We start from the raw sequence: 15,342 nt of genomic DNA, 5'->3' as shown, positions 1-15,342 counted from the left end.
GGACACAAGGAGGGATCTGTTAAGGCGTAAAAGAGTGATTCCTGCTGTCAACTTTTTCCTGATAAAAGCAAACATTTTCTGCTCTCAGATTTGTGTGTGGTAATCCAATAAAGGATAAGACCACGTGAGGACCTTGAGTGTCTCATTTGTCGTTCAGATGAGGCAGAGATTTCAATGCTACAAAACAGTCTCTCTGGACTTGCTTGTGCACTGTGTAACCTTGTGCCTTCTCAGCCATCAAGTGTGACTTTGAATCAGTAATGACATTATACCCTTTAACCCACTGCTCTATGCACACAAACATTCAAACAAACTGAATTTCAACTGGACCCTCCTAATCTGTACATGCTTCAGTGCTCTGCCCATTGGAGCACAAGGATATGTGGAATGTTGTTAGTCATAGTGAAGCTCTCTGAGAAGCTTAGAGGAGTTTGAATCTTGCTGGCTCTTCTGATTGGACTGACACATTTTGACTTCTGTGTGAGCACTATTTGATTAGGTTGATAAGGCTGATGCAAATTAAGAAGTGCAAAGGAATGGCAGCTGTTCACTTCTCACATACTGTATACTTACTTACTTACTCCTTTCCCTTCACAATGTAGGCCTAACTTATCGAACCTGCAAGTCCTCACTAACAATATTCTGTCATTACTGAGGAGTAAATGTTCTTCACACATGTACATACATGTAATATACAATTTATTACATGTATGTAACAGGCTATACAAAGTAGCCCATCAAAATGAATGTATAGTTTGTTGCCAAACAAACTAACATGCCAAAGTCTGACTGTCTTGGTTTGGCCTGTTGTTTAGTTTGTGAATGTGAATCACTCTTAATCATTGTACCCAAAATTAGTATATTTGCCTAGTAATTAATTTCAATTACAAAGCTTTTTAACTACTCATTGGAATTGGAATTTTTAGGAAAATTTCATTTAAATATAACATTCCCACAAAACATGAAGCAATTCAAGAGAAGAAAATCATGCATGCATGCATGATATCGACTTGAGGTACATGTTTTTAACATGTACGTTGTATATGTGCTTAAAGTGATACTCTATCCAGATCTAGCTTTTGAGAATGAAACACTCAAAGAAATTCTAGTTTTCTTAGTTTGACATTTTGGGAAATGTGCTAAATTGCCAAAGCTTTGCTTGTTTAATGACACCATGGATACCACTCTTATGTCTCATGCTGGTTTTCTTAGCTTAGCATAAAGACTACAGTAGAAACAGCAACCTAAGCTCATTAATTAACATGTTATATCATGTTGGTGTCAAGTGTCAAAAACATCGTAAATGTGGTTTTACCAGGGTGTGCTAGACTATTTCTTGGCCAGGAGCAGTGACTTCCTAGGGCTGAGTGTTTTTTCTTAGCACCAGGTTTTTTTTTTTAAATAATTCCCAATAAGAAGAGAGAGTATGTGGTGGTTGCATATGGAACAAAACCACAGGCTGCGCTAGAAAGCACTAGGGTGAAGCACTCCTAGCCCCCTGCCAGAGAAAAATGCTAAATGGACACAGGCCCTACAGCCAGGCTAGCTGTGTTTCCGTTTCCAGTCTCTATGCTAAGCTAATCTGCTAGGCTGCTGGATGTTGCTTCATAGTGTAAAAAAATGAGAATGGATGGTTCTTCTCTTCAATCCTCCTTAATTACTAGCAAGAAAGCATATAAGCATATTTCCCAAAATGATGTGCTATTACTTTAACAAAGAACTTCAGCTGTGATCAGTTTTTATTCATGTCAAATACAATGGATTCCAATTGTGACAAGTTGTCAAAACGTCCGTAGAAATTTCCCTAACCATTCTTGCATCGTTGTTGGATTTTACACCAACATATGTCTGAATACAGCGCTGCTGTGTCACTCTGCCTTTTCATCATAGTTCTTGAAACTAAATCAGTCCATTTAGCTGTATTTCGGTGAAACTGCTGTTTGGAATGTAATAATAGAGAGAAGTACAGTAGTTTAGGTGCAGGAGTGGTCTGTGGAAGATTTTCAATTTTTTCAAGTGTGAAAAAAAACGTCACCTTCGGAATTCCTTACACAAATTCAAGCTGAACTCCGCTAGTTTCTCTTTGAAAAACTAAACCTCAAATCTTTTCTTTTCTTTTTGATTTTTTTTTTAAATACTGAAATGAAAAGTATCACTTTAACTAATTACATAGATCTCAGTGGATTTTGAGTACAGACATACTACACACTTAAAAGTCAAGAAGCTATTTCAAAGCTTTTTAAAAAACAGTCATAATGGTATGCTGAGTTCTACTGTTTGTGTTGCAAAGTAGCACATATGTGTATTGTTCTAAATTAGACACACATGTATTGAAATTGCATATTCCTATTAAGAATGAATAGTTCAAATAATTTATCAAAACCAGATGTACGGGAGGCCAGCTATCCTCTCTGTGCCAGCATAGTTACTGGGACTTATCTCTGGCGGTGCACTTATGTATTGTACTGTAAGGTGCTTCAATATCATGATTTGGGGCCTGTCTTGCCTTTTACAATGATATAATGCTCCCCTCGATATAGACCTTACCAAGTTGGTGAGTATGCTATTTAGCAAGATAATAATAGATTGAATATATCTTGGCAAAATGTAACAGAATGAAACTCTACTGTACGTTTAATCAAAAGTGGTACTTTAATAAAGTAGAAGGGGATCAGGTAATTTCCTATTTTATTACATTCTGATGAGACCATTCAGTATCCAATTGTTTCCACATTTTAAGTGTGACAAGGTGTCCTACAAACAACCTGCTGGTTAAATTGCCTGTGGACCACTGTGCCGTGTCTGCTAAATGTTAATTTATGTACCTCATGTTGTGTGTATGCATGTCTCAAAGATACTATTAATAGTACATATGGTTCGGCTTGGTGGGGGAGAGAGAGAGATGTAAGGGGGGATGGGGGATGGGGGATGAGGGGGGGCTAACAGAAGTCACTTGCAGGTCTCAGTAGCCCTTCTTTCCCCTCTCCTCCCCTTTGCCCTGCTTGTGGCCTTGCAGCAGCAGCAGCAGCAAGGAGTAGGATTATAATGCTTCTCATCTCTGCTCCTCCCCTCGGGGGCTCCATCGTTGCCATGGTTGGTCCGCCCTGGAGGAGGAGGAGGGGCAGGGATGAGGAGGCTTCCTGCTCACTACTCAAATCAGTGCAAAGGGCGCCTTGCTCTCAGATGACACCTCCTGCATTCCTAAACGTCCTTGCGAAATGGACCCTGGTATTGTTTAGTAACCAGTGTGCTTAGCAATTTAGTGGGTGAAGTAATTTAGGTCATGGAACTCATTCTGCACCACTGTAAATTGTCAATAGACTGTGAAGTGTTTTTTCTAAATCTTCAGCCTGAAGTGTTAAGCCCCACTTCTGTGATAAGGTCTGACTGTCTTTGTCTTCCAGAACCAAAGATCAATGCCTCTGATCAGACCATCCTGACAGCGGAGACCCCTATCAAACCAGTTACCCTGACTTGTAACCTCACCAGTGCCCACATTCCACACAAAGAAAGCTTCTGGGTGAAGAATGGAAAGGAAATCGCAAACACACGGACAGAGCATAGGAACACTGCATACAGGTGACACTGCTCTGCCTATATGTAGTAAGTAGGACATGTTTTGGGAGAGAGGAAATTAAGGACAACAAGTGCTCCAAGAAATTGAAACTGAATGAGAATTTATCTATAGTTGACCTAAACGTTACATGGACGTTACAATATGCACACAAACTTTTGCATACAAAATCAAAAGAATTGATTAAAACAAATCAAAATTGCGTTCTCTATCACTAAAAGTTTTAAAGACCTCCAGACTGCTATTGATTGAGATAAATGCTGGCTTCCTCACCTATTTGATTTTCAAAAAAGAAATGCAGCATATCATGGTCTCAAGACAAATATTGAACTATACCTATGCATTTAACTACAAAAAAAACTACCATACCCTCAAGTACCAACTAGTTAGTAGTTCCTACTGTCACACAGTATAATCATTGGAGCACAAAGCTACTGTCGCCCCCATAGACATTCCACAGACTCTCCCTAGCCACAAGATAAGACCAATTGGTCACTTCCTTGTCACATTACATCAGTGATACTCTGGAGATAACAGCTAAAATGCCCATGGTGCCCTTCCCTGCAGAAGCCAGAGCTGCTGTTCCATAATACAACAGCATAATACCAACATTTTGTTTCCCAGGGCCTTGTAGGTCCCTCAAGCTTCCACTGCTGTAGTCCAAACTAATTACTACAGTCAAACTGAAATTAGTTGACTTTATTTACTTGACTACTTACAGTGTAAGTGACTGGTATATTAAAGCTAGTGTTTTGTATTTTGTTGTAGAATTGCTAAACCGCGGGCAGATGATTCTGGGGAATACATGTGCGTTTACACATTTTTCCTGGCACCGAATGCAAATGCTACAATTGAAGTAAAAGGTAAGATTTCTCATATTAACACCTGAACTGTTATGTACTGTATGCATGACACAAATATCATGCCAATGTCATATAATTGATTCCCTCTATGATGTATTCAAATTCTGAGAAAACCCTGGCTTTAGTTTCAGCTACCATGTTGCCTGTGGTTTTCTTTCGAGAAATGGAGAGATAAGGTGTCCTAGATAAGTTAACCTCACAAAGCTGTGTGAAGAGGGTCCTTGTTGACAAAGATATTTGACTTTATTGCAGGGTGTTGTCTGTCTTGGCGTTCACTAAGACAACAGTCTGATTCACAGTCTGAAATGGACAGGCACTGCACATGCTCACCAAAACCTGCAAACACAAAGCCCACTAGTAGGCTTCCTTAAAGTGGACCTATTATGCTTTTCCTTATTTTCTGTCATATACAGCATAGATCAGAATTAGAGAACAAAGTATTAAGAAGAATTCTGCTGTGTCTATACCAATGCTGTAGTACTATGTTTTTTGTAAATAACCAAAGCAAACTTTGAACGCCCAACCTCTCTGATGGCTTAGGGCGCACTCACATTGTCCTTCCGCACCGGGCCAAAACCGTTTTTTCAGCTAAAGCCTTGTGCGTTTGAGCAGTGTGAGTGCAACCGCTCCGCGCATAACTGCGGACAGCGGGCCGTCCACGGCCCGCCTGAGAGAGGTGGGCTTTTGTAGAGCCCGTTTGCACATGTACAAGCGCGTGTACGAGCACGAGCACGAGGCCTACGACGGTTCTGACGTAATTTATGTGCGCCTGTTCGCACATAGAAAAAAGAACGCGGGACCATGCGCGGACATTTAACAACAACAAGTGCGGTGAAAGGTTCACGTTTGTGTGATGCAGAGGTGGAGTGTTTACTGCAGATTTGGTCGATGAAAATATTCAAAAACAGTCGACGAGACGCACAAAAACTCTGAGGTCTACGGAAAGATTTGTAAACAAAGGGACTCATCGCAATGACGGTAATCAGTGCGTGTGACGTGTTACGGCCTGATGACGTATGGACACCAAGAAGCATTTGCGCGAGGCCCAGGCAGTGTGAGTACAAACGGGCCTGGGGCGCGGGGGGAGAGGGAGGGGGGGCAAGTACCCTAAAGCCTGGGGCGCGGTGCGGAAGGACAGTGTGAGTGCGCCCTTAGAGGGTCATCCCTTTGGCCTTCATCCTGACAACCTGCTGCCACAGGGTTTCAGTCACCTTACAGTGGCTTGCCAACTTGCAAAGTAACCAGGAGCGGTGCCAGATTAACACCAATAAGTGGGAGGTATCTGAACGTGTTCTCTAATTTTGCTCGCTGTATTTTTTCCCCCCACAAAATAAAGGTTTTTGTTTAAGTGCCTTTTTTAGTTAAAAAACATGCCAGGACAGCCGTGCTACAGCCATAGAGGATATTCTATCAAATTCTGAACAATTAAAGTATTTCAGAATAAATCAAAAATTAATACTTTGTTCCCCAATTCATGCTAAACATGACCAAAGTTTCAAACAATGATGTAAACTTGTTTATGGGTAACCAGTCTAACCACTCCTGCCAGGAGCTGCTAAGGATGCAGACTGCTGTCAACGCCTTCTTTTTTTTTACTGTCAGGCGCAACACACGTTGCAACAGAGCGTCTCAGGCAGAGGGTGCTGCAGCTATGCGCAGTATGAGAAAAATAGTGTTTTTTTCAATATTAAAGCATGTGAACATGTTCTAGTAGAAACACAAAATACATGTATGAACCTGTAAAAAGGGTATAATAGGTCCCCTTTAAGAGCAGTTCATTTTTTGTTTGTAAATTACTTTTATAGTATTTCAAAGAACGACAAATGGTTGAAGTTAAAATAAAGTTAACCAGGACAGTCTATGAAATAACAAAACAAGCTAACCAAATAACTACTGTGTTGATTTCATTCAAGCTGACAGTAAAATCATCAACTTGAATAAGGAATCTTCTCTGAGAAAGGGCAAGTGAAACCCTGTTCAAGAGAAGTGTGCCTGTGTGAAGTGCTTAAGCCAATTTGTTGTGGCATGGCTACGCATACTGAGCATGCCCTGCCTCTTATTCCACGGCTGTCTTAAAGCGCTGCCTGATTACATAACATGGGTGATGACCATGTGTGTTCTGCTTTCACTGGATTGTTTGATGATGGGACTCATCGCCAATCAAACTGAAGTGTCCTCGCCATCACTAGACTGCAGGCCTGTGATTGCTGAGGCTTGCTATCTGTTCCCTGGAGGGTCTTTTAACTAAAATGATGATGCATGCCTTTTAAATATGCCTACATTCTATGTCTGAAGAATATTAAAATAACAGAATGTTTAGAGGAGGTACCATTGCTGCATCTAAACAAAGTATTTTCTTCAGTTCTTAAATGCTCTTGTGATTTTCTAGAGGTGTTTGAGATCTTTCGTGACCCAGGTAGCAAGCCCACTGTTATGCTATCCAGCTTTGCACTGCGCTTCTGGCAGCAGTTCACTGAGATCCCTCGCCTACAGTGTCCTTGGCACACTCATCCTTGCAGGACTCAGCTCAGAGGCAACAGATGGAGGGTTCTGTGATGTTGTAGGATTAAGGCTGTGAATCCGGTCCCAGCCATCTCTGTTGCAGCAGTGGAGTTGATTGTCTGTGATACTAAGCTTACCACAGATATACATTTGGTACCTCATATTTCTCCAATTTAAGTAAAAGTTAAGCACATTTCTCTGTTAAACATTTGCATGCACACTGATAATATCACATTTTTCTCAAGTTATACAATGTTACACAAATTATTGCAATTGAAACATGTAGCCACTTAATATTAAGCAACTGATGAATGATTTGATTAAATGGCACTCAACACTTGATGTTATCTTAATCTGTTTTTTAAATTCTTTCTGACACCTTTAACCTTGCTCCTCCTCACACATCCTTCTCACATTCATACGTCACTTTACCTCTGTCTATCTCACAGCGACTGATAATCACAGTAATCGTAGTCAGGAGTGTGAAATGGAGGTTTCTGCCTGATTTGGTGCCACTCAGAGGGCTGTCGCTGTGCTGTCTGAAAGTGACATAATACAGTCAGCACAAGGAACAAATGAGCTTGGCCACTCCCCTGCCCAGGGAGCATGTGTGCACCATAATTAGAGCCGGGTGATGTCACCAAAGAGCTCAGACCCTTCCTGCTCCATTATCCATACGCAGCTGAAAAATGCTCACTACAGACCTCACACTTATCCTGCTTAATTGCATGGAAGGAATTATTGTAATTTTGAGGATTAGTGGAAAAGCAGGAACAGTTATCTTCTTGATGCTGTGTAGAGATGCATGGAGAGTCTGTGTCTTACCTTTGGGAAAGACTGTGTTCTATTGATGGATCAGTTTGACTAGGCATCTGTTGCAGTGCTTTATGACATATGCCAACATTAATTAAATTCACAACCCTTGTGTTGCATTTTATTAGCAGTTCATTCATTAATCAGGGACAATTTACACCATTGTCTTTTGGCTCAAAATCTCTTTGGTGGGATTCACTGTGGAATTATTCTGAATGGGAACATCTGGAAACACTCATATCCTGCTCCCCCTCTTCCCTGACCTCATTACGAATTGTATTGAAATGCTTTTATCTCTTGCAGAGTGATATTCCCCATTGCTAGGGTTTGGTGGAGGAGGTTTGAGTTCACAAAATAAGTACACATCCAAAACTATACTTTTTTTTATCGAGGTTACTCTGTTATTTATTTCATCCATCTATCTGATGCTGAAAAGTGAAACATGGTTATTTTGTCTGTTTTTCAAGCTTATCAGGTATTTTCTTCTAAAAAACTACTAGCATCTACTACAAAACAAAATATATTTATATCAGCAAAAGCCAAGTTTGTAAGCGTTCATCAACACCAGACCCTATGAGGTTTTGTCTTCACCTCAATGTAAGACTCATGGGAGCTGTAGTCTAATAATTAGAATATAATTAGTGCTACAGTATGTGTTAAAATTGTATTAGCAAGTACAGTAGCAGATATTCATATGATGCAATGTGATGCGTATGATTTTTGAAAATATCTGAAAAAAGCTCACTTACTTTCCTTCTTCTGTGCAAAAGCTTGAAGTTGAAGGAAAATGAGCCAATTCAGTGTATCAGTGTATAAGTGTAAAGAGACTGTTAATTACACTCCTCTCTCTTACATAGACATCTGAATAACACAAATTATTACCATAGCAGGAGCGGCCAATCATGCCTTCCATATTCATGCCATCTGGTAGCAGTTAAAATGTGCCTTTGAATATCTTGCTTCTGCCAACTCAGCTAATGATGGATTTTATTAATTTATTTATTTTACCTTTTCAGCAAAACCTGATGTCACTGGCCACAAGCGAAGTGAAAATAAAAACGAAGGGGAAAATGCAATGATTTACTGCAAGTCTGTTGGTTACCCACATCCCACCTGGACATGGCGGAAAATGGATGGAACATCCTATACGGTATGTAATAATATTATATAATACAGTATATAATATAAACTGAGAGACAGAGAAAGAAACAGATAGACGATTAAATAGGTAGATACAAAAGAAGGCATGCCATATATATATATGTATATAAATGGTTACTGTGTTCTAGGACATTGACAACTCCACTGGGCGATTCTTCATCACTATCAGAGACAACTACACAGAGCTTAACATACTAAATCTGGATATAAACAAAGATCCTGGAATATATCAATGCAATGCCACTAACGTGATTGGAAACACTGCTGAAACCACTATACTACGGGTACGCAGCCACCTTGCCCCGCTTTGGCCTTTCCTGGGTGTTCTCGCAGAAATCATAATCCTTGTAGTCATCATTGTTGTGTACGAGAAACGCAAGAGGCCAGACGACATAATTGATGGTAAGAAAAACTTTTCTATCTTATAAACAGTTCGCACTAATTCATAATAAAACTATAAAAGATATGTGATGCAATTTGTGTTCCAATTACAAAATTGCAAGTTGATTTTTGCCTGGTGTCTGACCTTTGCCAAAAAGGTATTGCAGAATTTTAAAAAATGCCTTACCTACATACAGTACAGACTGCCCTGAAACTGAGACTGAGACTATGTTTTGATTATAGCAGATCATTAAAGGTTTGCATGGCATTAATAAATGCACATTAGCTATACAATAGAGGGCTCACAGCTAACCTTTTGAGGGGTTGGTTATTTGTGTACTGTGCTAATGGCAATGGAACAGTAACAGCGCATTTGTCCCCATGTTGATAGCAGAAAAACAGTATTCATAAACGTGGGGTTACCAGCCTGTAACTATAAAACAAATCAATCAACCTATATATATATATAGTATATATGTGTATAAATGTGTATATATATATACACGTATATACGTATATATATGTGTATATATGTGTGTGTGTGTATATATATATACATACACACACATGTACACACACAAACACACACACACACACGTATATAACTTAATCGGTTACTATTCTTTTCCCCTTCCCCGTCTTTCCAAATGGCAACATAATCTAAATGGGTGGTAAGTGAGAGATTCTGCATGGTTTTGGAGATTTTATTTTTTTCTGTCAATTTATATGTTTTACGAGCCTATAGTCCATTAAAACAGAGAAATTATTGCTTTTAAATTAAGTTAGTTTTATACCAGTTATGATGAAATAAACACTTGTCTTCATTCATTTGCCTTTTCATTTGGTTGAACCCACCTGACATGTGTCCACAGGTGACAGTCAAATGTTTTGATAGGTTTGACATGGATTAAATTGCATATATCCCCAAAGAGCCATAATCTTTCGCCATATTAAATAGCAATCAATATTTGTTATTAATAAACATTTTGTGTTCCTCAACTGGTCCTTATTAAAATGTCAGCAGCCCTAATGTCACAGCCCAATCTAATCATGTAATTGAAAGACATGAGAAACAATTAAAGCCCACAGCTTCAGGCTTATGAGTAGAAGATAACTTTACCCACTGACTGTAGCAAAAAGACTTAGAACAGAACATTCCGAAATATTTAATTTTACTTATACATAATTAAATCCAAATCACCTGCATGTCTGGATTCAGTTTCACAATTTATATGCGTAACTACAGCCCCGGCCTGATGAATTCACCCCTTTCTAGTCATCTTATATTGACATATTTAAAACACAAGTGTTAACACTTATTTTGTCCTCTTTTTAGACTGAGTCACAGCACACAGTGCAGATGGGCTGATCCATCTAGCCTTGCAATATTAATGTTGTAAACCACCCATAACACTTTCTTACACTAACAGAACCACCACAGAAACGCACTGGTATTTGATTATTATTATAATTATAAATACTTTAGTTTAGTCCTATAGTACAGGTTGACCCTTGTTTGTCAATGTAATCTATAGAATAACTGACCTCAATCAAGGTTACACCTAAACGTCTGCAGTCTGGGTCTCAACATTATGCCCTAATTCAAAAACACTAATGTGGCCAAAGCAATTTAAGAGTTAATACAGACGTGACAAATTAAGTAAATCATTAATTCTGAATGCATTGACTCGTTTTCTGTTGATTTGGTCAATAAACATAACTGATGTATGCATTTATTTCAACTTAGTTTTTGTCTAGTATCTTCTGGATAACATTAGCTTTTCCATTTAACAAAAAAGGTAGGAAGGCATATAAAAATCAAATGATAAGAATATAACAAGATTAAAATGTCTTGAAAGCCCCAGAGCATTTCCAGTCACCACAGATTCTGTCTGACCTACTCATGTGGCTTTGTCTTTTTCTCATTTTGGAATAAAACATGAACACAAACAAAGTACAAAACCTCAACCACTAATATGAATCACCCCAACTGCACAACAGTTGTACTCCACTCTGTAATACAGACTAAACAAATAAAGCCTCAGGGTACATCCTGCTTTTCGTTTACTTAGCAAGCAGTCTAAAATTACAATTGTATTCCAAACACAATTATATTTACTCAGTAAAATGTGTAAGGAATATTAAGTAGATAAACTTGTTTTAGGCTTTACAGTCTTAAAGTGATCACCAGATGTGATGCTGTTTCTCTTTTCCATTTTCCTCAACTCTGCATTTACACTTCCCCCATCAATTCAGCCAATCTCACGGTAGGGCTTAGGTTTATGTTCAAGAGGATGTATTAATCATTTATTGGGGTTCAAAACAGTGTTTGATTCTCAGTATAAAAACATCAGAATATCAGTTGCAATACATATACACATATAACCTGATGTCCAGTTTTATTTAGTACTATAGACATCTGTTTATGATAACTACCAGAACCCATTTCGAAAGTTGAAAATATGTTAACTACTAACCATTATTTAATTTAATTTTTTTTCTTTACAGAATCAAAAATACACTGTGGTGGCTAACCGCATTTTCTATTCATTTATTATCTTTATTGAAATTACATTAGTTAATCATATAACATTATTTGTTTGTGACCTGTTAAAATAGTTAATTACTTGATCATTAGAAGAAAAAAAAAAATGCTTAAAAATCCATGCACATACACAAATCACACAGCTTAGCTAAGCTCTGTGCATGGCCCCTACTTTAGTTTCATCCGGAAAAATGAAGCGATTAAGGTGGATTATGTTTGCCGTGTTTATGCCATTCAAATCAGGAATGACGACTCCATGCTTACGATGCATAGCCTTTCTAAAATCTCCTTTTAGCATCCCGGATTCCCGGGGGTTTTGGCCCCTGTCTGCGTGCATTATGAATTCTGGTCTCTTGATGGCTTAGCTGTGTTTGAACACTTTTTATACTCCAGAGCCAAGGGCTCTGAGGCAGAGGCTGACATTTCTATCCTGTGTTTCAAAACCAGTTGCTAAAAATTGCAGAGTTTGCTGTGTGATTTGCTAAATAACAAATCTCTTTTTTTAGTAAGGCAAATTAAAAGAAAAGCCTGCATACACAAACTATGTTTTGAAGTTACATAAAAAAAGCTAACTTAAATTGATGCAATCAGACTTATAATGATAATTATCAATGTTCAACTATCAATCTCGCACAGTACATATCTGTTTTTTGTTCTGTGCTTGCAAAGCCATTATCATAAATACAGCTTTCGTTGTGTATGAGGTGTGAAAACGGTCGGATATGTTGACAGATGTTCTTCCTCCAAGTGATCACAGAATCATGTTTTTTTGTCTAACATTATAACTGCCATAATCTGCTCTGCCATGGAATGCTGCTAATGCTGCTTATCTCAGACTTATAACTGCATGGGAAATATCTCACTGTGTATGATTATTTACCTGTTGACACATTTTCATCTGTATGCCACACACCAACCACATTGTCAACCCCAAGGCTATGTTTCTGAACTAACTCACTCAATGCAACAATATTCACTATTAGTCACCACCAGTTCCGCTTGCTCCACTCTTTCTTAAAGTTACATTGTACTGTGTATTATTAATTGCGTGAGAGAGAATGACAATTTTATATCTTGGTCCAAATTAGAAATTGATTACTCAAAAATGGTGTTTAGTGTTGTTAATCTGAATGGAATTAGCACTGAATAGAGATATATTAACCAATGTGTACTGCAGGGAAATTGGTGCTGAGAGAAGTATTTGAAGACAGTCATGTTTTTATGCCAAGTCAGTCACAATGTCACATGTCACACCCACTAGGCTCTCTCAAAATCACTATGCAATCGAGTGTAATTAAAAGATGGCTTTAAGTGAGCCGTCTTTAACCCTCCTACACATATGTAGTCTGAAATGAACAGGGACCCCATGAAATCCCCATAGCATGTGAGGTTGAGTTTAGAAGGCTGGCATTAAAGATGTGGTTATTTAAGAGACCATACCAAATTTCTTCACATATTAACCCTTCTAGTACAAATATAGCACAGCCTTTGGCAGCCTTTAGTGTCGACTTTTTTTCAATGCAAGAAGCTTCTAATTTTGTGTTCACTTAATGTTTTCCTTCTGAGCTTGTTTATCAGACACAAGGCTTGTGCATACAAAGCTCTTCAGCAACTGACTCCCATATCAGTGATGTCAGAGCTTCCCACCAGGGCACGACTGTGCCACACCAGTATTCAAAGCAATCTGTGCTTTCAGCTGCATCATCCCACAATATTTATGTTCACTGAAGGATTTGGTAACCTATCTCTAGAAAATGTCAAGCTTCTGAAAGTTGAATTTCACACAAAATAAAGGCAAAGTGTGAAAACTGTAAAGTAAGGTACATCTTGTTTACCGTAAATGTGCTAAAACATGCAACATGGATATTTTGCTTTTATCTCATATTTGACTTCTGTGTTCTGTTTTTGTCCTGTTCTCGTCTCGTTTCAAAGATGATGAACCAGTTGGACCAATGTAAGTAAATAAATATTATTATACACATATAATTCATTCAGTAATTCTTGCTACTGTGATTTGAATAGCTATCATCTGTAGGAAACTAAATCATAACTCCTTTTTTCTAGGAATACAAATTCAACAAACAACCACAAGGACAAAAACATTCGCCAGAGGAATACAAAATAACCAATTTACTCAAGTAAGACACTGTTGTAGGGGATAGGGGCTAAATATAGAGCTCACTGTGAGGGTTATCCATAGTCACGCCTGCTCTTGATTTTCTCTTCACAGATGAGATGGCTGAACTGCATTTTTGGACTATATGAAGGTACCAGAGGTGGATAGCGCTCAGAGCAGTTTGAAAAAAGCATATCTTGTCTCATTTTATGAGAAACAATATCAGCATAACACTGGCAACAAAAGAACATAATGGCTGTCTTAAGCATGCCTTATTCAGTCTTGTGGAGATTTCAGGATGACGAATAATGACTAAATCCACCACAAAGGTGTACATTTTGTGCTGTTGATGTCTCCTTTATTATTTTTTATCATATCCTCTAATGAGGTTACCCTTTTGTATTACATATCATGTACAATGCATGCAAGATAATTACGCAATAGGATACTCAGAATAGACACTTTCTGTTGTTATCCCTCGTGTGGCTTTTTTTTAAATCTAAAATGACCTATGTTTTTTATGGAGTCATCCTTCATACACACACATACACACACAGACACACATATATATATATATATATATATACATACATATATATATACACATATACACACACATATATATATATATATATATATATACACATATATATACACACACACATATATATATATATACATATATATATATATATATATGTTTTATTCTTGAAAATTTGTATAGCATATCATGGTCATTTAACTGTTTGATTTTGTGACAATAAGTCCACTTTTAAGAGAACTTTTATTGTGAAGCCAGGGCTTCAATGACCTACAGTATTTTAATTGAATTGAGAGTGATTACAGAAGATGACTACTGTGTGTTTAACTATCTAAACAAAATGATAAGTGTATTATTTTGTCTTTTCTTTCCAGAGTAACTTAGCTGTCTTGTACATGTTGAAGTATGAGTGTTCAAATGATAGGAAATCTGTAAAAAATAATAATATTTTTTTTATATTTCCCAATTTCATTGATTTATTTTTTATTTTCTCTCTCTTAACTGTATAGCATGGCTATAATCCTATGCAATATGTATTCTTAAATAGATATATGGAGGGCAGTTTGTTTTACTCAGTGAAGCTTTAATATTGTGGGATCACTTGGAAGCTGGCATAGCAAAATTCACTGCTGTAGCTGCATGACTCCTCTTTCAATACAATGTATCCATGTGTGTTACGGTGGAAATGGGCCTGCTTTAAGATGAGAACAGAGGGACCAGAGTATATAGCCACGATCAAACATATGAGTGAGACCAATATTTTTTTTCTGAATAAAAAATGTAAAAATGAATCCAGATTTTTTTTTTTCCCCAAGTTATTTCTTTAACCAACTAATTTCAATACAA

General features: G+C 37.8%; 1 protein-coding gene across 1 annotated transcript in view; it reads left to right on the top strand.

The window, feature by feature from the left end:
- The window catches only part of nptnb (neuroplastin b), a 32,178-nt gene extending 16,891 nt beyond the window's left edge, over positions 1-15,287 (top strand). The window contains exons 3-9 of the mRNA XM_083916964.1: positions 3,405-3,579; positions 4,343-4,437; positions 8,769-8,902; positions 9,042-9,315; positions 13,772-13,793; positions 13,904-13,977; positions 14,070-15,287. Of these exons, the coding sequence (XP_083773090.1) occupies positions 3,405-3,579; positions 4,343-4,437; positions 8,769-8,902; positions 9,042-9,315; positions 13,772-13,793; positions 13,904-13,964 (761 nt within the window). The 3' untranslated portion in view covers positions 13,965-13,977; positions 14,070-15,287. The remainder of the gene's footprint in view (positions 1-3,404; positions 3,580-4,342; positions 4,438-8,768; positions 8,903-9,041; positions 9,316-13,771; positions 13,794-13,903; positions 13,978-14,069) is intronic.
- The last annotated feature ends 55 nt before the right edge of the window (positions 15,288-15,342 follow it).

The sequence above is a fragment of the Echiichthys vipera genome, assembly GCF_963691815.1.
Source record: "Echiichthys vipera genome assembly, chromosome: 1".
NCBI classification, from domain to species: Eukaryota; Metazoa; Chordata; class Actinopteri; order Perciformes; family Trachinidae; genus Echiichthys; species Echiichthys vipera.
The sequence above is the reverse complement of the archived record's forward strand: the minus strand, read 5'-3'. Positions and strand labels throughout refer to the sequence as shown.